The 23,857-nt window shown below is 36.0% G+C and overlaps 1 protein-coding gene across 9 annotated transcripts in view; it reads right to left on the bottom strand.

The window, feature by feature from the left end:
- The window catches only part of CCDC138 (coiled-coil domain containing 138), an 87,175-nt gene that overhangs the window by 25,655 nt on the left and 37,663 nt on the right, over positions 1–23,857 (bottom strand). For 6 of the 9 annotated variants that reach the window (XM_064371626.1, XM_012440718.2, XM_064371630.1 and 3 more), the window contains 3 exons: positions 18,853–18,969; positions 12,144–12,336; positions 4,581–4,757 (listed from right to left, as the gene is read on the bottom strand). In XM_064371626.1, the coding sequence (XP_064227696.1) occupies positions 4,581–4,757; positions 12,144–12,336; positions 18,853–18,969 (487 nt within the window). Of the gene's footprint in view, positions 1–3,847; positions 3,900–4,580; positions 4,758–12,143; positions 12,337–18,852; positions 18,970–23,857 lie in introns of those variants that run through there. The other 3 variants (XM_064371633.1, XM_064371631.1, XM_064371627.1) reach the window with 3 other exon arrangements.

Genomic DNA, 23,857 nt, shown 5'->3' with positions numbered 1-23,857 from the left:
GGAGGGACTCCTCCCTAACTGATTCCACAAAACCAGTATCCTGATACCAAAATCTGGCAAAGACACAACAAAAGTCGAAAACTACAGGCCAATATCCCTGATGAACACAGATGCAAAAATCCTCAACAAAATACTGGCAAATGAAACATAGTAGCACATCAAAAAGGTAATCCACCACGATCAAGTGGGCTTCATTCCTCAGATGCAAGGATGATTCAATATATGCAAATCAGTAAATGTAAAAAGAGAATTTAAAACAAAAACCATATGATCATATCAATAGATGCAGAAAAAAACAATCGATAAAATCTAACATCTCTTTAGGATAAAAACCCTCAACAAACTAGGCATTGAAGACAAAACTACAATCAATATTACACTTAATGGAGAAAAGTTGAAAGGGTTTCCCCTAAAATCTGGACCAAAACAGGGAGGTCCACTTTCACCACTCCTATTCAACACAGTACTAAAGTCCTAGCAACAGCAATCAGCCAAGAGAAAGAAACAAAAGGCATCCAAAGAGGAAGTCAAGTTATCTCTTTTCACTGACAATAGGATTCTACACCTAGAAAACCCTAAAGATCCTGCCAAAAGGCTCCCAGACCTGAAACATGACTACAGCAAAGTTTAAAGTTACAAATTCAAAGTACAAAAATCAGGAGTTTACATTAAAACAACACATTTAAGAAAAAAAATCAGAAGAATTTCTATAAACCAATAACATTCAAGTTGAAAAGCAAATCAAGAGCACAATCCCATTAACAACAGCCACATACACACAAAATCAAACCTAGGAAAACAAAAACCAACAGCTAAAGAAGTATTTGCTTCACTTTGATCAATCACTTTTCCCTCCAATAAACTGTACTGGCTGACCAAGAAGTACTGAATTTACATTAAAAATGGGTAACTCATCAAGCAAGTAAATGCTCTTCAGTCAGACGTCATCAAAGATTCACCCATTTCCAAACTTGCAAAATTTCTGCATCACTAAAATCAATATGGCTTTGATAGTCATCAGCATTAGATACTGCTCAGTAACTTGATTTGAACAAGAAGGGCACAGCATTGGTGTTTTGTCTTTTGTGGGTTTTTTTGTTTTTGTTTTTGTTTTGAGATGGAGTCTTGCTCTGTCACCCAGGCTGGAGTGCAGTGGCATGATCTTGGCTCACTGCAACCTCCACCTCCTGGGTTCAAACGATTCTGCCTGGCTAATTTTTATATTTTTAGTAGAGACAGGGTTTTACCATGTTTGCCAGGCCAGTCTTAAACTCCTGACCTCAAGTGATCCACCTGCCTCGGCCTCCCAAATTCCTGGGATTACAGGCATGAGCCACCACACCTGGCTGAATTTGAAAGTAACTGGAACAATGGTAAACAAATGTGAATGACTGTTGACTATCTCATCTAAGAGAATTTTTTCAAATTTGGATTTGCAGTGCCACAATGTCATTTCACCCAAGCAGGTCAACTATTTCATAAAATTATATTGTTTTCCTCTGACAACAAGAAAGATGTAATCTCTGTTAGACATATTCAGAAAGGTTTGTTTTCTGTATCTGGAATGATTTTTGTTTTTCTCATTAAAATAAAAATTCCTGTGAAACAAGTTGAGAATCTAGCCACTTAAGTAATACTAGATGCCTCAGTTCACTAACTTTTCACTTTCCATTCTACTCCTTACATTAGTAAACCAAAATACAAAACTCCAAGATTACTAATCTAGGTAACTAGTCATCAACTATAAGTCCAATATTTTAACAGTTACAAATAGCTAAAAATGTTGATAAAATACATCAGATAGTATAAGACATTTGGGGACAGGAGAAGAAAACAAACCTGGAAAACCTAGTTATAGTGCTTTGGTAGAATGAATAAGCCTTATGTCTACAGTCAGTGGTTGGGCTTTAAGTCACAGTTCTGCTTGTATTTAGCTGTGGAATCCCTGGAGAAGTTACCTAGTTTTTCTAAACCTCAGTTTCCCCAGGCCTCCTTCACAGGGATCCTGTGAATGAAAACCACCACCATGTATAAAAGTGAACTTAAAATGTGAAACCATACACTGAATGCACCTAGTTAGGAGGCATAATGACACTTTCTACCCAAACATTAGGGAGGGAGTTGCCCACAGGCAGCCACCAAGTCCACAGGCTGCTTACTACCATGCAGAGCAATGGCTTTCACTTTCAACTTCCACCTCTGGAAGGGACATTTTTAGGAGTGCTGTAGAGGGAAGGGGGAAGAAGGCAACAACGAAAAAGATTTATTTAAGCAAAAAGTCTACTTGTTATGAATCAAGGGATTGCATGAGGTGCAAAGAGCAATGCCAATAGAAGCAAATTAAAACACTGATGTTTAGCATCCCTATACATATTTTTGCCTAACTAGAAATCATTAATAGCAAGTTTAAATAATCTGATTTATCAATATAAAAATCAAAAAGGAAAACAACCCACAGACTACAAAACATTATAAATAGGAATTAAACAGAGTAGCCACATACACAGCTAAAGTGCCCCTATCCCCAATTACCCCCCGCCCCAATACAAGAGTACAGGTGAAGAGACAACAACAGAAGTATGTTTGGGTCATTATTTTCACTTTAGGTGAAGATGTATTTGATGATCTCACTCATTCTAAGCAAATGGGAAATATATAATTAGATATGTTGGAATGTTGGAACAAAAGAGAACAGAAAAAGTGGCTTCAGCCGGGCGCGGTGGCTCACGCCTGTAATCCCAGCACTTTGGGAGGCTGAGGCGGGTGGATCACAAGGTCAAGAGATCGAGACCATCCTGGTCAACATGGTGAAACCCCGTCTCTACTAAAAATACAAAAAATTAGTTGGGCATGGTGGTGCGTGCCTGTAATCCCAGCTACTCAGGAGGCTGAGGCAGGAGAATTGCCTGAACCCAGGAGGCAGAGGTTGCGGTGAGCCAAGATTGTGCCATTGCACTCCGGCCTGGGTAACAAGAGCAAAACTCCGTCTCAAGAAAAAAAAAGAAAAAGTGGCTTCAATATGTGAGTAACGTTTGCAGTGTATCCAGATAACAGATTACTGGAAACTGCTAAGTTAGTGAAAATCTGAACAAAGAGTTTGATTTTTAATTCTTAGTGATGCTATTAATGACTCAATTAAATAGCATAAAAAAAATCTGATCTTCAACAAACCTGACAAAAACAAGCAATGGGGAAAGATTCACTGTTTAATAAATGGTGCTGGGAAAACTGGCCAGCCATCTGCAGAAAGCTGAAACTAGACCTCTTTCTTGACACCTTACACTAAAATTAACTCCAGATGGATTAAAGATTTAAACATAAAACCTAACACCATAAAAACCCTAGAAGAAAAACTAGGCAAAACCATTCAGGACATAGGCATAGGCAAGGATTTCATGACTCAAACACCAAAAGCAATGGCAAAAAGAAAAAGCCAAAATAAACAAATGGGATCTAATTAAACTTAAGAGTTTCTGCACAGCAAAAGAAACAATCATTAGAGTGAATAGGCAACCAACAGAATGGGAAAAAATCTTTGCAATCTACCCATCTGACAAAGGCCTAGTATCCAGAATCTAAAAAGAACTAAAGGAGATTTACAAGAAACAAACAAACAAACCCATTCAAAAGTGGGCGAAGGATATAAACAGACACTTTTCAAAAGAAGACATTTACGAAGCCAACAAACATGAAACTCATCATCACTGGTCATTACAGAAATGCAAATCAAAACCACACTGAGATACCATCTCATGCCAGATAGAATGGCTATCATTAAAAAATCAGGAGACAACAGATGCTGCAGAGGATGTGGAGAAATAGGAACACTTTTACACTGTTGGTGGGAGTGTAAATTAGTTCAACCATTGTGGAAGACAGTGTGGCAATTCCTCAAGGACCTAGAAATAGAAATTCCATTTGACCCAGCAATCCCATTACTGGGTATATACCCAAAGGATTATAAATCGTTCTACTATAAGGACACATGCACATGTCATGTTCACTGCAGCACTGTTTACAATAGCACAGATCTGGAACCAACCCAAATGCCCATCAATGATAGACTGGACAAAGAAAATGTGGCACATATACACCATGGAATACTATGTAGCCATAAAAAAGGATGAGTTCATGTCATTTTTAGGGACATGGATGAATCTGGAAACCATCATTCTCAGCAAACTGACACAAAAACAGAAAACCAAACACTGCATGTTCTCACTCATAGGCGGGTGTTGAACAATGAGAACACATGGACACAGGGAGGGGAGCATTACACACTGGGGTTGGTGTTGGGGAATGGCAAAGGGAGGGACAGCAGGGGTTGGGGAGGCTGGGAGGGATAACATGGGGAGAAATGCCAGTTACAGGTGACAGGAGGATGGAGGAAGCAAACGACCTTGCCAAGTATGTACCTATGCAACAATCCTGCATGATCAACATATGTACCCCAGAACCTAAAATACTTTTAAGCATTTAAAAATGCAATAGTATCTGTTATATGGAGTTATACATGCAGACAAGATGAAGAAAGAAAAATCATCCCGCTTTCTTTACACATATAGAACTTAAAAACTTACTAGATTCCACCGTCATCTGGAGCAAACTATCAATAACATTAGACAGGAGTCCTTTACTGGATATTCTTAGATGACTTATTATTACTGGAACAGCTTGATACTCTAAAAACAAGGTTTTCCCTTCTTCTGTCTTCAAGTCCAAACAAAGAGAATCAAATGCCTGAGCCAGGTAATCAGCTGGAAAATAGTATGTACAATCAACTGCAGTTTTGCTAGTCTAGGTGGCAATCAGAAACAGAAGGTAAAAAAGCAATGTCATTACTCAAACTCAAAAGAGAAACAAAAATTAAATAAGAGATCACAGTCTAAATTTAGATTCTAACTAATTTGTCAGAACTCAAATGGGCAAGGAGAGGAGACATTATGATTGGGTAAATTTCATTTAGAATTTTCCTGTTTTACCACCAAAATAACAAATAAGCCCCATTTTTTAATACTAAGGAAGCCCCAATATTTAATAGGAAGAAAAACAATGCTTATTAGTAAGTATTACAAATAATGTATATTTTCCATATTTGATAACCACTACATACTTCCAAAAACTTAGTATTTCTATCTTTATAATAGCTTTCTAAGATTTTATGTTTTTTGTTGCTGTTTCTAAATGTTTACCTACTTCAAAATGTAACTTTATAAAAACATGCTAAATAGACTTTAAATAAGGATTTCTGCCTCCTAGTAAAGCTGAAACAAAAGGCCATTCAAAGATAACTTTAGAAAACTGAACATGCTCTGGTGTGTCACTTTTCATGATACATCTGCCATTAAGAATGGCAGCAAGATTTTACGCAGCTCAGCACTGTGATGACTGCTGAATCAGTATCCATGAAACTTTCTTAAGGATGTCTCACAGATGACTGGGAAACCTGTAAGCCCAGGACTGGGAAGCACTAATTTAACCAGAATCAATGCAAATGAAGTAGTAAGATACTTGCATCATTACACTTCAGTACACTACACAACCCAAGTCCCTACTCTTACAACAGTCTTACCTTGTGATTTTAATGTACAATAATCAAGTTTTCTAAAATTCTCCTTTCAAAATGTTATTCAAAGGAATAAAAAACTGTTCATACTATCCAAGTCATAGTTAATTTTTCTACTGAGATATCTGTTTAAAGAAGACTCAAGAGCACCATGAAATACTGAAAGTACAACAGAATCACCATATTAAAATTGACTCTTGTAGTCTCATGTTGCATTTCTTCTTTGCTGTTTCAGCTTACATAATAAATAATTTAAAACCCTGGTTATTAAGAATGAGAAATTGAGAATAACTTGTGTGAAGTTGAAATACATATGAAACTATTTTGAGAAATTAAGATCTGTACCTCTGGATCAACTTATAGTATGCTCCATTTTTACCACTGGTAGAATTTTGTTCAAGGAACACTAACATTACTGTACTTAATTTTGTGGTTTAAAAAAACACTGTAAATAAATGCGTATTAAGTTAAACAAAGTTGCTAGATTCTATTCAGACTAGTCTTATTTAGAAACATCTTTTTTTTTTTTTAAGCAACAACACAGGTAGAAGAGTATAGACAGATGAAGCCTGAAAGTAACGCTTTACAGAAACAAAAGTTTTATCACAGTGCCACCTACTGTATTTGACACAAATTATTCTTAGTATATAATTTGACAAGATTAAACAGGTTGAATACAGTATTTAAAAATAGGCTGACTACTATATGGTATTGTTTGCAAACTTTAAAAAATTGTCTCTTATTAATTTTGAGGATTTGAAAACTGTATTTGGTTACTTTTTCACAAGTGACCTTATATTTTAGGAATAAATCAAAACTATGTCCTCATTTTAATTTTGCCTTCATTTTAATTTATTGAATGGTTCAGATTTTCTAAAAACAAGACCAATTTAACTTCTAAAAGGGTATTTTTAAAATTTTAGTTATCAATTATACCAAAGTTGATTTATTTTTGCTATATTATTGAATCTTTAAACAATGTTCTGACAATCAAATGTTAACCTTTTTTATTCCCTAACAAAGGTCAAACTTCAAACTATTCATCTTAATCAATATCAAATAGGGGTTTTCCATTATTTTGTTTATATGGCAGATTAAAAAATGATTAGAAAGTGTTTTGCAGAAACTCCTATCAAAAGGTGAACTCTAATGCCCACCCTTTGAATCTGGCCTAACCTTGTGACTTAACCAATAAAATGCAACAGAAACTATGCTGTGTGAATTAGGAGACTAAGGCTTGGTTAGATACTCTTCACCTATAAACAGGCCCCTGCAGAGAGGCCAACCAAGAACAGGAGAACTTAGCCCAGCCCAGCCAGATATCCAGCTGAGCTGAGCACAAATCACCAACCCAAAGAACTGTGAGCAGGTAAACAAAATGGCGGTTGAACTAAGTCACTAAGTGTATGGCAGTTTATTATGCAGGAATAGACAACAAATGTAGTCTAACAGACCTCAATTCTGCTCTCGAGTAAAACCAACTCTTACAAGTTTAATAATAATGTCTACTGATAACAATAGCAGTTATCAGTATATACAATACAATAGTATTTCAGAGATTGAGCATAACATACTGATTAAGTGTGCAGGCTAAACGTTTTTATGCCTCAATTTCCTCATTTGTAAAACTACAATATTAATAATATTGACATCTCGTGAACTGCTGTAAGGATTAAATGAGTTAATATATATAAAGTGTTTGGCCTATAACAAAGTAAGTGCTATATAGGTGTTCATTGTTATTTCTTTGGTTATCTCAGGAAGTGCATGCTCTTAGGTAGTCATAAAGTAGGCTTAAGAAGGTAGGCTTCAGCAATTGATAGAGCTGGACTAAATTAGACTCTGTCAAATGCAGACTGTATCACTTCCCTTCGGCACAATTACTGTACCTTTGTAAACCTCATCACTAATATGAGGATAACAGCATTCAGAGACAAGGTATAAAGAGCTTACCATCTGTGGTGTTAGGATATAGATTTTTCTCTCTTGTTAGTCTTTTGTTATGACGTTGAGTTTGTTAGGCCTCAGGGGCAGGTCTCTGACCTTCTCCTGCCCTCCTTTACCTGGCCCAAGCCAGGACTCTAATCTTTCCCAGACTTTCCAATTGTGGGTCTTAAGACCCTCCCCAGAGAGAGTCCTGCCCTATATCCTGGGGGACAGAACTGTGATGTCACAAAGCACCCATAAAAACCCAAAAGAATGGCTGAGCATGGTGGCTCACACCTGTAATCCTAGCACTTTGGGAGGCCGAGGTGGGCGGATCACCTGAGGTCAAGAGTTTGAGACCAGCATGGCCAACATGGTGAAACCCCATCTCTACTAAAAATACAAAGATTACCTGGGCATGGTGGCAGGTGCCTATAATCCTAGCTCCTCAGAAGGCTGAGACAGGAGAATTGCTTGAACCCAGGAGGCGGAGGTTGCAGTGAGCCAAACACCATCACACTCTAGCCTGGGCAACAAGAGCAAAACTTCGTCTCAAAAAAATAAAAGCAAAAAACCGAGAACTGGGTTCAGAGAGCTCATAGAACTCAGGGAAACAACTTAATGTTTACCAGTTTATTATAAAGGATATTGTAAAGCATGTAGATGAAGAGAGAGACTTAGGGTAAGGTATAGGGGAAGGGACATGGAACTTCTACACCCCAGGGAGGCTTCTATGCTCCCTGGGTTCTATGAGCCACTCCAGCAAATAAAATCCAAAGAAGGGGTTGTGGGAACCCCAACTTGAATCCAGTTGGTCAGAAGTTCCAGAGGCCCAGACTTGCAACTGGTGTGGCAGGGGGCAGCCTTGGAGACTGAGCACCCAACCTGTGGGATCTGACACTATCTCCAGGTAGATTGTGTCAGAAGTGAATTAGAGCAGCTTGTGTCTGCTGCTTGGTGTTTGGGGAAAAACCTCCACACATTTTGTCACAGAAGTGGATAATTATTGTCATGTGGGAGTACAGAAAAAACACAAAGAGTTTTCCCTACACAGGACTGTGGTGTCAAAACTCACCAAGTATTATATATGCTGATTCTTAGATGAACAGTCTACTCAGTGTAACCAGGTATTATCTTTATAGATCTACATGTATTTGGATTAAGCATTTAATGTGTATTATCCAACACATTTGCCTACTTTATATTTTCTGCTAAATTTATCAAATTTGAAACTGATATTCCTATTTCATAAATAGGAAACATCTTCTTACCAGTTAGGTAAATCTACTCATGCTTTAAGAGTTTTATGTTTAAATTTCTAGTTCTCCTTAGAATTTTTTTCATTATATTTAATGATAAAGGATAAATAGCTGATAAACTGGTATATCTAAATTTCATTTTTCTCCATACTTATAACCATTCTCCTAGTGGTAGTTATTAGATGATTTCTTTCCTTTCCTAGCTCTTTCACTTGGTTTCTTTGCTATATCCTGAGATTAAACCAGTTGAGATCCAACAGCAGCCTTTCAAACTTACAGTCTATTCAGCCTCTCTGGAGCATCTGATAATGAGGAAGAAGCACATGTTGAAAAGGAATCAGTTGATCCGCTCCTGAATTTGATACTGATGTAAACTTGGAGCCACTCGCTTTTCTGAATATTAATTTCCTCTCCCTCAAATGTGAGGACAGAGAATGTATTCCTCAGGGTAACGTTAATCTTCATAAGCTATTTCAAAGTCACCTCATAAACTCTTAAGACCGTATTTCCCAAATTATCTTGCTTAGAAAATTAGTTCTGTATATTGCTTTCTCACAAAGGGTTTGAGAGTTAAATAAGTTTGTGAAATGTTGCATACAATACACTCAAGTTTTAGAGATTTAGAATGCCCAGTAGAATGTTAATGAACTTTGCTTATCCCAAAATTTCCCAAACATTTTAAACTGTAGACCCCAATGACTCCTCCTTTATTTTCTTGAGGTGCATCTATTATTCAGTCCAAGGAGCTGCTTTCCCATGAAACAGACTGCTAGGATGTCCCACACAAACATGTAGATGTCTTTTTAAAGTAGTGATTAAAGGATCAGGGCACCTCTCTGGATTCTCATTATTTCCCATTGAAGCTGGTACAGTTTTAAATCCAAAGCTCCCATCCATGCTGGAGAGGATGTGGAGAAATAGGAACGCTTTTACACTGTTGGTGGGAGTGTAAATTAGTTCAACCATTGTGGAAGACAGTGTGGCAATTCCTGAAGGATCTAGAAACAGAAATACCATTTGACCTAGCAATCCCATTACTGGGTATATATCCAAAGGATTATAAATTGTTCTATTATAAAGAACACATTTGACAAGATTCTATGTTCTTAAAAAAACGACTTGCACAGGGAAGTAAAGTCATTAATTCCATAAATAATATGAAGTGCCAATTTTGATTCATTTCTGGACTTCCTATTCCCACTGTCCTATTTTGATACATTAAATCAATTATTACTCACTTCATGTCATTACATATTAGGATTGTTTTAAAGTTGGCTAAGCCTCTGCCCCAGTGTTGTTGTTTTACTTGTTTTAAATCATTGCATTTGTTGCAATTGTTTTCCACATAAATTTCCCTATCACTTCCCTCAATTTATGCAAACTATATTAGAATTTTAACTGGTATTATTCATTAAGCCATGTAGGACATCTTATTTTTAAAATACTTGGTCTTCATAGGCAGGAAGAATAAAAGTTCTTTATTTCTGACATTTAACTTCAGCAATAATCTTCACCAACCTATTCATTCATCCATTATTTATCCACATTCTTATGCCCGGTTATATTTCTTCAAACGCCCTTGATTAATATAGAGTATCCACAAATTAATGGTTTTCTCTACTCCTTCCCGATATTCATACTTCATTTTTTCATGGCTCATTACAGATGTCCAAAACTGTCTTGCACACAAGTGGTGACAGAGAACACCTAATTCCCTTCTATTTCAAATAAATATCCCTTATTGCATTTTTGCTTTTGGCATTTTACAAGAAATGAATATTTATATGTTATTAAATGATATAATATGTTGATATATTATTTTAAACACCTTTCTTATTAAACGATTAATAATTTTTCTTATATTAAATTGGCTTTAAATTCTTGATACTAACTTTATTTGATCTTTGGTGAACATATTTTGTAATGTGTGGCTATGGTCTGTCAGCTAAAATTCTTACTAAGAATTTATTTACCTGTGGGTATGTAAATGTGTATGTATTTTTTTTAAGATTCAGAGATAGGCCTGTGGTGAACTTTATTTTGGGCTAATCCCTGCTTCCCATAAGTGACTTTAATACACTTATCACCTAGTCTATTGTAATTTTGAGAACCATAACCATAAGGAGACAAAATAATTAAGAAGGCAAAGTTATATGGTTTTTTCCTTTTTCATCAATTCCATATAATCAGGAGTAACTAAGTAAAACGTATTTCAAAGAAAGAAGTCAAATTAAATTACTGTCATTGCCCATTAATAAAAACAACAATCCGAGTCACATAATTTAGCAGGGAAGACAGAAAGATGATATATTCATTGCCTGACTACACTGGCATAACTCACTTTAACAAAAATTATCATATTTAATAATCAAAAAATATAACCAGTTATAGCTAAATATTAAACACATGATAATTAAGGCCAACTTTGAAGGATTTCTAATTCATCCACTTGCTTATTCACTATTATACATAAAGCACTACGCTAGGTGCAGGGTCATTATAAACAAGTTTTCTCTTCTTTTTCTTTTTTTTTTTTTTTTAAGATGGAGTTTCGCTCTTGTTGCCCAGACTGGAGTGCAATGGCATGATTCCAGCTCACCACAACCTCCACATTCTGGGTTCACGTCATTCTCCTGCCTAAGCCTCCCGAGTAGCTGAAATTACAGGCAAGCATCACCAACTCCAGCTAATTTTTTGTATCTTTAGTAGAGATGGGGTTTCTCCATGTTGGTTAGGCTGGTCTCAAACTCCCGACCTCAGGTGATCTGCCCACCTCAGCCTCCCAAAGTGCTGGGATTACAGGCGTGAGCCACTGCGCCCGAACACAAGCAAGTTTTTTCTTCAAGAAACTTAAAAGCTAGTACAATAACTGAAAAATATTTTCTGTAAAAGGCCAGATGACAATATTATAGGCTTTGGGGGCCATACAGTCTCTGCTGCCAACTACTCAAGTCCGTCACTGTAGGGCAAAGAGTCATAGACAGTGTACAACAAATGAGCATGGCTGTGGAAGAAAACTTCATTTACAAAACAGGTGGTAGGCCAGATTTTGCCCATGCACTAGTTTGCAAACCCATTTACTATTGGAAAACAATAAACTAAGTAGCAATTTCAACCTTATGTGACAAATACAAATAGATGTAAGCAAAGTATGGGAATATGACCCAAGACAATCAAAGGCTTCTTGGGAGGAGGCAACAATCCAACTAAAGACTTCAATTTCTCAAATTCAGCAAATAAAAGTAGCTTTTTATAATGTGTAACCATTATAAAACAATTCAAAATCTCATTCTGAAAATGTACAACATATTTGATTATAAAAGAATTGCTTTAATATATGATATTCTCTACTGTTTCTCAAATTTATACCATAAGCACACTTGAAAGCTTACCTTGAGTGACTGTTTTGAGAACAATTAAGGTTGATAAAAATCTCAATGGCAAATTGGAGCTCTTAAAGAAAGCAGCTGTCTTTGGTTTATTCTCCACAGAATGCTCTAAAGAACTATCCTGGATCCCTTTAGTTACGACTCCTTTGAAAATGTCTTCACCCAATCGCCTCAATGTTGATGTCATAGTCAAGTGCTGTTAAAAATATGTACAATCTTAGTATATTTATTCATGTTCAGAATATATAACTTTTTTTTTTTTTGAGACAGAGTCTTGCTCTGTCACCAGGCGCCAGGCTGGAGTGCAGTGGCGCAATATCGGCTCACTGCAACCTCCGCTTCCCGGGTTCAAGCGATTCTCCTGCCTCAGCCTCACAAATACCTGGGACTACAGGCATGCACCACCATGCTCAGCTAATTTTTGTATATTTAGTACAGATAGAGTTTCACCATGTTGGCCAGGGTGGTCTCAATCTCTTGACCTCATGATCCACCCGCCTCAGCCTCCCAAAGTGTTGGGATTACAGGCATGAACCACTGCGCCTGGCCTTTTGCTTTTTTCCTTTTTTTTTTTTTTTTTGAGACACAGTCTTGCTCTGTTGCCCAGCTTGGAGTGCAGTGGTGAAATCATGGCTCACTGCAGCCTCAAACTCCTAAGCTCAAGCAATTCTCCTACTCAGCCTCCCACTGGGACTACAGGCACTCACCACCACATCCGTTTTTGTTGGGTTTTTTTTTTCTTTTTTTTTTTTTATTAAGATGGGGTTTCACCATGTTGGTCAGGCTGGTCTTGAACTCCCAACCTCAGGTGATCTGCCCGCCTTGGCCTTCAAAGTGCTTGGATTACAGGTGTGAGCCGCCACGCCCAGGCTTTTTTGGATTTTTTTTGGTAGAGATAGGGGTCTCACTAAGTTGCCAAGGCTGGTCTCAAACTCTTGGGCCTAAGTGATCTTCCTGCCTTGGCCTCCCAAAATGCTAGGTTTACAGGATTATGAGCCGCTGAGCCTGGCCAATAACTATTTTAAATATTAAATCAAATATATATATTAAAAGTAAGTGAATCTGTGGCTAATTTAAAAAATGAAGTTGAAAATACGCAAAATTGGAAAGTGACAGTTTTATTATCAACATAAAAAATTATTTAAGTATGACTGTGTATTTTTCTAAAACATATAAGAACATAAAATTAAGCTATATTTCTGACACAGAAATATCAAGGGAACTTCAGAGGTAGACTACCTACTCTCTCAGTTGCTGATTGCTCTACCATCAGTGAAAACCAGCTGATCAGGCACATCTTTCTGTGTTCGCTTATGAAATGATTATGACTGCCCTCTGCTCACTCTGACTACAAAAATCATAGTGACTCCAAAAACTTTTAGCAATTTCTAAACAGTAAAATACTGGGTTAGAATCATGGATGATTCTCATGGAGAATAAAAAAAAAAGGGCAAAACAGAAAGAGTGTCATGTAACTACTTCTAAAATAATATATGATCTAATGGTATTTGATATAGCTATTAAGAATCAAATGAAAGGAAAGCATTTCAAACTGCTGCAGATCAGAATGTTCAACCCAGATTTAGAAACAACTTAAAATTTCCTTTATTATGACCCAATTCCCAAATCTCATGTGACTGAGTTTTATAGCAGTTTCCCCATCTGCATGGACATTTGTGACCAACTGGTTCTTAACTCAGTATTGATCTTGCAATGTGTTAAATTTCTGCATGTAAAATTAAAAACAAATCTATTGAGGTTTTGAGAGTGTCAAAGTCCAAATGGTTGAGTGGTGAGACACACAAGCAGTGCAATCTAATTTAATATACTGTTAATGCAATCTTAATATTAGAAAAAATAATACTTATGTGTTTTTAAGCTTATATGTAAAAAATAGAAAAAATGTTCAAAACTCTACTTACAATAAGTGTGTTAAAATGGCAGGATTAAGGTAAACTTTTTTTTGTTTTTCAAATTATCTCAAATGCTTTACTACTACACTTTTATAATGAAACAAATAAAAATTTAAAAAAATACGGACAGTATTTACCTTTAATTGAAGGAAAAGAGAAAAAAATCCAAAATAACACTCTGGGTTGTTGCTGAAGCTTCACCTAAGGATGTTAAAACTTTTTGCTAAAGCAAATCTAGACTCAAAATGTCTAGTTTTCAATCTAAAATCACCCATCATTCCAAGAACCAGAAAGATTTCAAACTGAATGAAAAAAAGACAATCAACGGCTGCCAACACCAACAGCACAGAATGTTAGAATTGTCTGACAAAGATTCTAAAGCAGCCATGACAAAAGGATCACCTGCATGCACTTTTAGAAAATCTCATCAAAGAAATAGAAAGCCTTACCAAAAAAAACACAGAAAAAGAAACAAGTAGGTATCTCAGAACTGGAAATACAGTAACAGTCTCAATAACAGAATGGAGGAGATGGATGAAAGGATAACTGGAAAATAAAGCAACGGAAAACACCCAACCTGAACAACTGCAAACAACCTGGAAAAATAACAAAAACAACCACCACCACCAGAACTTCAAGGAATAACAAAACATCTAAAATCATGTCATTAGAGTCCCAGGAAAGGAAAAATCAGGTAGGGTTGAAAAAGTACTTGAAGAAACTGGATGTGGTGGCTCACCCTAGCACTTTCAGAGGCCAAGGTGAGAAGATCACTTGAGCCTAGGAATTCAAGAGCACCCTGGGCAACACAGGGAGACCCTGTCTCTATGAAAACAAAAAATTAGCTGAGCAAGGTATCACATGCCTATGGTCCCAGCTTGAGACCAAGAGGGTGAGGCTGCATAGTGCCATGATTGCACCACTGCACTGCAACTTGGGCAACAGAATGAGACCCTGTCTCAAAAAAAAAAAAAAAAAAGAAAGAAAAAGAAAAAAAAAAGAAACACATACACATGCACACAAAACATGAACTTCAGGAAATAATAATTGAAAACTTCCTCGACTTGGCAAAAAAATGTGCCCAGAGACTGAAGAAGCTAAGTAAACAGCAAACAGCTAAATATAAAGAGATCAACACCAAGACCCATCATAGTCAAACTTATAAAAACTAAAGAGAAATGTGTGTGAGAAAAATGACACCTTACACATATGGGGAAAATAACTCAAATGACAGCAGATTTCTCATCAGAAACCATGAGGGCAGAAAGAATTGGCCCATTTTTCAAGTACTGAAAGTAAAGAATTATCACCCTAGAATCTGATATCCAGTGAAAATATCCTTCAGGAATTAAAAGAAATCAAAATATGTTAAGAAAAACTAAGAGGATGTGTCATCAGCAAACCTACTCTAGGCCAGGCACAGTAGCTTACACTTGTAATCCCAGCACATTGGGAGGTTGTAGTGGGTGGATCACTTGAGATCAGGAATTCAATACCAACCTGGCCAACATGGCAAAACCTCGTCTCTACTAAAAATGCAAAAATTAGCTGGGCATGGTGGTGGGAGCCTGTAATCCCAGCCACTTGGGAGGCTGAGGCAGGAGTATCGCTTGAACCCGGGAGATGGAGGGCGCAGTGAGCCAAGATGGTGCCACTGCACTTCACCCTGGAGGACAAGAGTGAGACTTCACCCTACCCCCAAAAAAATCCTAAATTAAAATAAATAGAATACCAAGAAGAATTATTAGAAAAGTTATACAAAGAGATACATTCAATACAGTATAAAGAAAAACAAAATTCTAAAAAATGTTCAAGAAACCCATAAGAAAGCAGAAAAAAGAACCAAAGAAATGAAAAAGAGAAACAAAAAGAACCACCCAGTAGTTAAAAAAATAAAGTTATAGCTTAAGCCTAACATATCAATAAATACATTACACGTAATCGGCCTAAAACACCAATTAAAACACAGAGCTTGACAAAGTTGATTTTTTCTAAATCCAGCTATATAATGTTTATTTTTTTAAAAAACTCACTCTAGATACAAGCAGGTCAAAAGAAAAAGACTGGGAAAAGATACATTATCAGAACATGAATCAAAGGAAGGCAGAAATTTCTCTAGTAGTATCAGATAAAGAGACGTCAGAGGCAATGCAAATGATCAGAGATAGAGAAGAACATTATAAAATGCTAAAAAGGGAAAACCCACCAAGAAGACATAATCCTAAATGTACAAGCACAAAGTAACAAAGTTACAAGATATGTGAGGCAAAACAGATGAAGCTTATAACATATACATCTACAATTATAGCTGGAGACTTCAACATCCATCTGCCTCTCCACATTTGATAGAACAGGACAAAATATCAGCAAGGATACAGAAAAACTCACAAATACCATCAACCAACAGGATCAAATTGACATTTATGCAACACTCCACCAAACAACTGAATATACATTCTCAGCCATAAAACAACCTCAACAACACAACTAAACTAGAAAAACAGAAAAATAACAGAAAGACTCACAACTAACTTCTAAAGAATTCGAGGGTCAAGCCAGGCGCAGTGGCTCACACCTGTAATCCCAGCACTTTGGGAGGCCAAGGTGGGCAGATCATTTGAGGTCAACATGGTGAAACTCTATCACTACTAAAAAAAAAACAGAAAAATTAGCCAGGCATGGTGGTGGGCACCTGTAATCCCAGCTACTTGGGAGGCTGAGGCAGGAGAATCGCTTGAGCCCAGGAGGCTGAAGTTGCAGTGAGCCAAGATTGTGCCACTGAACTTGTGCCACTGAACTTGAGCCTGGGCAACACAGTGACTGAGACCCTGTCTCAAAAAGCAAAACAGAAAAAAATAAATGAAACAAAGAGATGATCCTTTGAAAGATCAATAAAATAGAGAAACAGAGAAACTTCTAGCAAAAAAGACAAAGTAAAGAAAGAAAACACAAATTATCCTTAACAAGAAGGAACCAAGGCTATCACTACAGATACTGAAGACATCAAAAGGATAAGAGAATACTATGAAAAACTCTGCACTCTTGCATACATTTGAACTGTTCAATTCCTCAAAAAGCACAAACTACTACAAATCATCAATATGAATTACATAACCAGAACAGCTCTCTATTAAAGAACTCAAATACATAATTTAAAACCTCCCCCAAAAGAAATCTCATCCAGATAGTTTCACTGAATTATTCTACCAAATGTTTAAAGAAGAATGAACACTAAGTCTACATAATTTCTTCCAGAAAACAAAGGATAAGACACTCCCCATTCATTTTATGAACTTAATATTGCCCTGATACAAAACCAAAGAGAGTTCAAAATTATAGACAAATATCTCTCATTGATACAGAAACAAAAGTCCTTAAAAAATGTTAGCAAATAGAATTTGCTAATATAGAAATATATAAAAATAATTAAACATCACAACCAAGTGAGTTTTATTTCAGAGATGCATGGCTAATTCAATATTTTAAAGTCAATGTAATTCATATTAACAAGTTAAAGATGAAAAAGAACATGTGATCTCAATCAATGCAGAAAAAGCATTTGAAAAATTTCAACAGCATGATTTTTAAAAACTCGGAAAAATAGGAATACAGGAGAACCTGATTAAAAATATCTATGAAAATACTACAGCTAATATTGTACTTAGTGATGGCAGAATGAATGGTTCCTCCTATTTTTTTTTTTTAAGATGGGGTTTCTCCATGTTGGTCAGACTGGTCTCCAACTCCCGATCTCAGGTGATCCGCCCGCCTAGGCCTCCCAAAGTGCTGGGATTACAGGTGTGAGCCACCGCGCCCAGCTGGTTCCTCCTAAGAGGATGACTGCTCTCAACCACTCATATCAACATACTGTTAGAAACTCTAGCTAATGCAGTAAGGTTGGAAAAGGAAATTGAAGGCATACATATCAAAAGGAAAAAAAAAAACACTGTCTTCATTTGTAGATAACATGATTTTCTATGCAGAAAATCCTGGCCGGCCAAAGTGGCTCATGCCTGTAATCCCAGCACTTTGGGAGGCTTAAGGCAGGCAGGCAGATTACCTGAGGTCAGGAGTTCAAGACCAACCTGACCAACATGGAGAAACTCCATCTCTACTTAAAATACAAAAAATTAGCCGGGCATGATGGCACATGCCTGAAATCCCAGCTACTCAGGAGGCTGAGGCAGGAGAATCACTTGAATCTGGGAGGTGGAGATTGCAGTGAGTTGAGATCGCGCCACTGTACTCCAGCCTGGGCTACAGAGCAAGACTCCATCTCAAAAAAAAAAAAAAAAAGGAAGAAAGAAAATCCTGAGGAAGTGGAAGCTTCAAGAAAACTCCTAAAACTAATAAGGTCAACGTCACAGTATACAAAATAAACAAAAATCAATTTTATTTCTACACATGATGAATGAACATGTAAATATCAAAAGTAAAAAGACAATATCAATCAAAATTACTCCAAAAATTTAAATACTCAGCAAAAATCTAAACAAGAATGCAGCAATTTTATGATGAAAACTATACAACATTGATAAATTAAAGTTCTAAATCAAAAGGCATTTTATGTTCATAAAAATTGGAAGACTCAACAAAGGAAAGATGTCGATTCTTCTCAAATTGGTAAGTAGTTTGTATACAATTCCTATCAAAATCCCAGCAAGATACCTTACACATAGGGAAGATTATTCTAAAATACAGAGAATATATTCAAAACAGATATTGTGAAACAAGATCAAGAAGTAATATCAATATTAAGTGGAGTATTACTTGAAGATAAATTCCTATTAACCAATTACCTGTGCTCCAGCATCTAGCTGCCTTAGGGACCAATATATAAATTTTACAAAAGGCTCATGAAGTTTGGTGTTCACAAATGGCATCCACTGTAGCTGCTCTGTCATCAGAGGCAAAAGCTAAAGATAAAATGATGGAAAATAAATATAAAGGCACAGTATTTTTAAATTTCCAAAATCAACTACCACAATTTTCCAAAATTAACTTTAAAAAAAAGAATTCTCCAACAAAAAACCTTCACTTTAAAACTATATGCAATACAATTTAGCAATATGTATCTGAAGTTTTATATACGCATTTTCTTTCATCCAGCAATAACAGCACATCTAGTTTAAGGAGATTAACCTACACAAAGATACTCTCTGAACCTTAAATGGTTAAATAAATTTACAGTACATATGTAACCATTAAAAATGATAACCTAGATTCACATTTATTGCCATGGCATATTCTGGTATAAAAAAAGGTGTTTACAAGGAAGCAAATGGAATAAAAATCTCATTTACATAAAATATGTCTATACAAATTTATATTGAAAAAGATATATGGGAGGATTATTTTTAAAGCTGGATTTCAGAAACGGGAATAATATTTACTTTTTTTTACATGTCTACATTGCATGCATATCTTAATATGTTAATTTATAAAAATAATATTAAAATTTTTAAAGATGTCTATGAACTTTGCTTCAAAACGGTATCATTTTGCTAAATGATTTCAGGACCATAAAGATATATTCTAAGGCTCTAACAGAATATTCCTACTTCTGAGATACCAGTCTAAGAAAATCATTTGAAGAAAATCCCTCCAAAAGCCATGTACAAAATTATTTATTGCTACACTGTTTATAAGAGTATAAACCTGAACGTAATTGTATAGCAATAGAAAAATGGATATATCAACTGTATAAAGATTCTTTGGACTAATGATTATTAGTATATTGTGTTTATTTAGATATATGTATTTTAAAAATTTTTCTGGAGCCAGGAGTGGTGGCTCATGCCTGTAATCCCAGCACTTTGGAAGGCCAAGGCAGGCGAATCACCTGAAGTCAGGAGTTCGATACCAGTCTGACCAACATAGAGAAACTCTGTCTCTACTAAAAATAATTAGACAGGAATGGTGACGCACGCCTGTAATCCCAACTATTTGGGAAGCTGAGGCAAGAGAATCACTTGAACCCGGGAGGCAGAAGTTGCAGTGAGCCAAGATCACACCATTGACTCAAGCCTGGACAACAAGAGTGAAACTCTGTCTCGAAAAAAAAAAAGTTTGTATATTATGATGTTTTGACATCTTAAAAAATCTTTCCAGTTGGGGAGAGATTGATCCTCCCTGGACCAGCCAATTCTTAGATATAGCAAAGTGCTCAGCCCAGAGTATGCCTCTGATAGACAAAATTCAGAGCCAGACCAATATTCTCTGCCATAATCTTACCATAGTCACTAGGAACCACCCCTAGAGCTTAGTACCAGTCAAAATTATTCTAATTAGCCAATCCTATTTGTTCACCCTGCCCTGCATTTTCTTTCATGTGGAAACCACAATAAAGGGTCTGCCCAATGCTTTCTCCCCTTGGCTCCTGTCTTCCTACCATCTGACCACTCTGGTGTCTTTAAAAAAAATTTGAAAAAATTATAGACACCTCTTAAGTTGAAAAATGTCTAAGTAGTATTTTTATGGAAGAATGAAATTTGGAAGCCATATATTCTCTTACGGTCATAAGCTCAGTAAAACTTTATATAAACTTCTCTCCCCAACTTTTAAATAAAGTCATGAATCAGTTAATGACAGAGATGCACTATAAAAGAATGAATGGTAAATTCATTAGCCAGTAACATGGTTGCTTATTATCAAGTAGTATGTACTGTACATAACTGTGTGTGCTCTATGTTTATATAACTGGTGGCACAGGTTTGTTTACATCAGCATCACCACAAACATGTGAGTAATGTGTTCTGCTACAACATCATGACTAGCTATGATGTCACAAAGTGACAGGAAATTTTCAACTCCATTATAATCTTTTTTTACATATTATTTTTTCTTCAGTCTATTATAATCGTATGGGACCACCATCATAAATACACTCTACCATTGTCCCAAACATTATTATGCAGTGGATGGCTGTATACTGAAAGGATTATACACCATGACTAAGTGAGATTTATTCCTGCAATGCAAAGATGGTTCAACATTTTAAAAAACTAGTGTAATACACCATTTTAACAAAATGAAGGACAAAACCCACATGATTATTTCAATTGACAAAGAATAAGTGCTGAACAAGATTCAACACCCTTTCATGATAAAAATACTCAACAAACTTAACAGAGGGAAATTACCTTGATACAATAAAGACTATATATAAAAAGCCCACAGATTTTACCATAAAGGTAAAAGAATGAAAGCCTTTACTGAAAATTAGGAACAAGACAAGGATGCACGCCTTCATCACTTCTATTCACCATAGTACAAGCCAGGGAAACCAGGTAAGAAAAAGAAATAAAAAGGATCCAAATTCGAAAAGAAGTAAAATCATTTCTCTTCTCAGATGGCATGACCTTATATGTAGAAAGAATTGTGGAATCCTAAATATTCCACAATTTTAAAAAATGTTAGAATATAAAAAGTCAGCAAAGTTGCTGAATACAAAATCAATACTCAAAAATCAGATGTGTTTCCATACACTAACAGTGAACAATCCAAAAAGGAAATTAGGAAAACAGTTCCATTTACAAATAGCATCAACATTAATAAAATATTTAGGAATAAACCTAAGCAAGCAGGCAAAAAACTTATACACTGAAAACCACAAAACAGTGATGAAAAAAATTAAAACAGACACAAATAAGTAGAATGAAATTTTATGTTTATGGGTTAGAAAACTTAGTATTATTAAGGTGACCATGCTACCCAAAGTGATCTACAGATTTGATGTAATCTCTACCAAAATCCATATAGCATTCATTTACTATGGTGAACAGTATAGCAGTTTTTCAAAAAATGAAAATAGAACTATCAAATGATCTAGCAATCCCATTATGGATATATGTCCAAAAGGACTGAAAGCAGGATCTTGAAGGGATATTTTGCAAGCCCATATTCATATCAGCACTATTCACAAGAGCCATGAGATAGTAGCTGCCCAACTATCCATCAACAAACGATACATAAAATTCTTGAAAGAACACATACAGGTATCTTACTGTGGTTTTGTATTTCCTTACAGATTAGTGATGTTAAACATCTTTTTATGTGCTTAGGGGTCATTTCTGTATCTTTGGAGAAATATCTACTCAGGTTATTTGCTTGCATTTTAAAAAACAGGGTTTTTTGGTTTTCGTTTTTTACTGAACTGAAAGAGTTCCTTATATATTGTGGGTAGCAATCACTTGTCAGATACACAATTTGAAAATATTTCCTCCCATTCTGGAGACTGCCATTTTACTCTGCTGATGCACAAACGTTTTTAATTTTGATGAAGTTCAGTTTATTGTTGCTTTTGTTGCCTGTGCTTTTAGTGTCTTAGCCATGTAATCACTGCCAAATCTATTATTATGAATTAGGAAAGGAGGAAGTCAAATTGTCTTTATTTGCAGACGACATGATTGTATATTTAGAAGACCCCATAGTCTCAGCCCAAAATCTCCTGAAACTGATAATCAACTTCAGCAAAGTCTCAGGATACAAAATCAATGTGCAAAAATCACAAGCATTCCTATACACCAATAACAGACTTAAAGAGAGCCAAATCAAGAACAAACTGCCATTCACAATTGCTACAAAGAGAATAAAATACCTAGGAATACAACTAACAAAGGATGTAAAGGACCTCTTCATCCTGAACTACAAACCACTGCTCCACAAAATAAGAGAGGACATAAAAAGATGGAGAAACATTCCATGCTCATGGGTAGGAAGAATCAGTATTGTGAAAATGGCTATACTGCCCAAAGTAATTTACAGATTCAACGCTATCCCCATCAAGGTACCAATGACCTTCTTCACAGGAACTGGAAAAAACCACCTTAAACTTCATATGGAACCAAAAAAGAGCCTGCATAGCCAAGACAATCCTAAGCAAAAAGAACAAAGCTAGAGGCATCATGCTACCTGACTTCAAACTATACTACAAGGCTACAGTAATCAAAACAGCATGGTATTGGTACCAAAACAGAGTTATAGACCAATGGAACAGAACAGAGGCCTTAGAAGTAACACCACACATCTCCAACCATCTAATCTTTGACAAACCTGACAAAAACAAGCAATGGGGAAAGGATTCCCTGTTTAATAAATGGTGTTGGGAAAACTGGCTAGCCATGTGCAGAAAGCTGAAACTGGATCCCTTCCTTATACCTTATACAAAAATTAACTCCATATGGATTAAAGATTTAAACATAAGACCTAACACCATAAAAACCCTAGAAGAAAACCTAGGCAATACCATTCAGGACATAGGCATAGGTAAGGATTTCATGACTAAAACACCAAAAGCAAAGGTAACAAAAGCCAAAACAGACAAATGAGATCTAATTAAACTTAAGGGCTTCTGCACAGCAAAAGAAACAATCATTAGAGCGAACCAGCAACCAAAAGAATGGCAAAAAAAATTTTTTTGCAAGCTACCCATCTGACAAAGGACTAATATCCAGAATCTACAAAGAACTAAAACAGATTTACAAGAAAAAAAACAAACAACCCCATCAAAAAGTGGGTGAAGGATATGAACAGACAGTTTTCCAAAGAAGCCATTTATGCAGCCAACAAACATATGAAAAAAAGCTCATCATCACTGGTCATTAGAGAAATGCAAATCAAAATCACGTTGAGATATCATCTCATGCCAGTTAGAATGGCAATCATTAAAAAATCTTGAGACAACAGATGCTGGAGAGGATATGGAGAAATAGGAACGCTTTTATACTGTTGGTGGGAGTGTAAATTAGTTCAACCATTGTGAAAGACAGGGGTGATTCCTCAAGTATCTACAAATAGAAATAC

This window comes from Aotus nancymaae, unplaced genomic scaffold, assembly GCF_030222135.1.
Source record: "Aotus nancymaae isolate 86718 unplaced genomic scaffold, 86718_ANA_hifiasm-v0.15.2.pri h1tg000155l, whole genome shotgun sequence".
Classification (NCBI taxonomy): domain Eukaryota; kingdom Metazoa; phylum Chordata; class Mammalia; order Primates; family Aotidae; genus Aotus; species Aotus nancymaae.
Note: the sequence above shows the minus strand (reverse complement) of the source record. Positions and strands in the feature narration are given on the sequence as shown.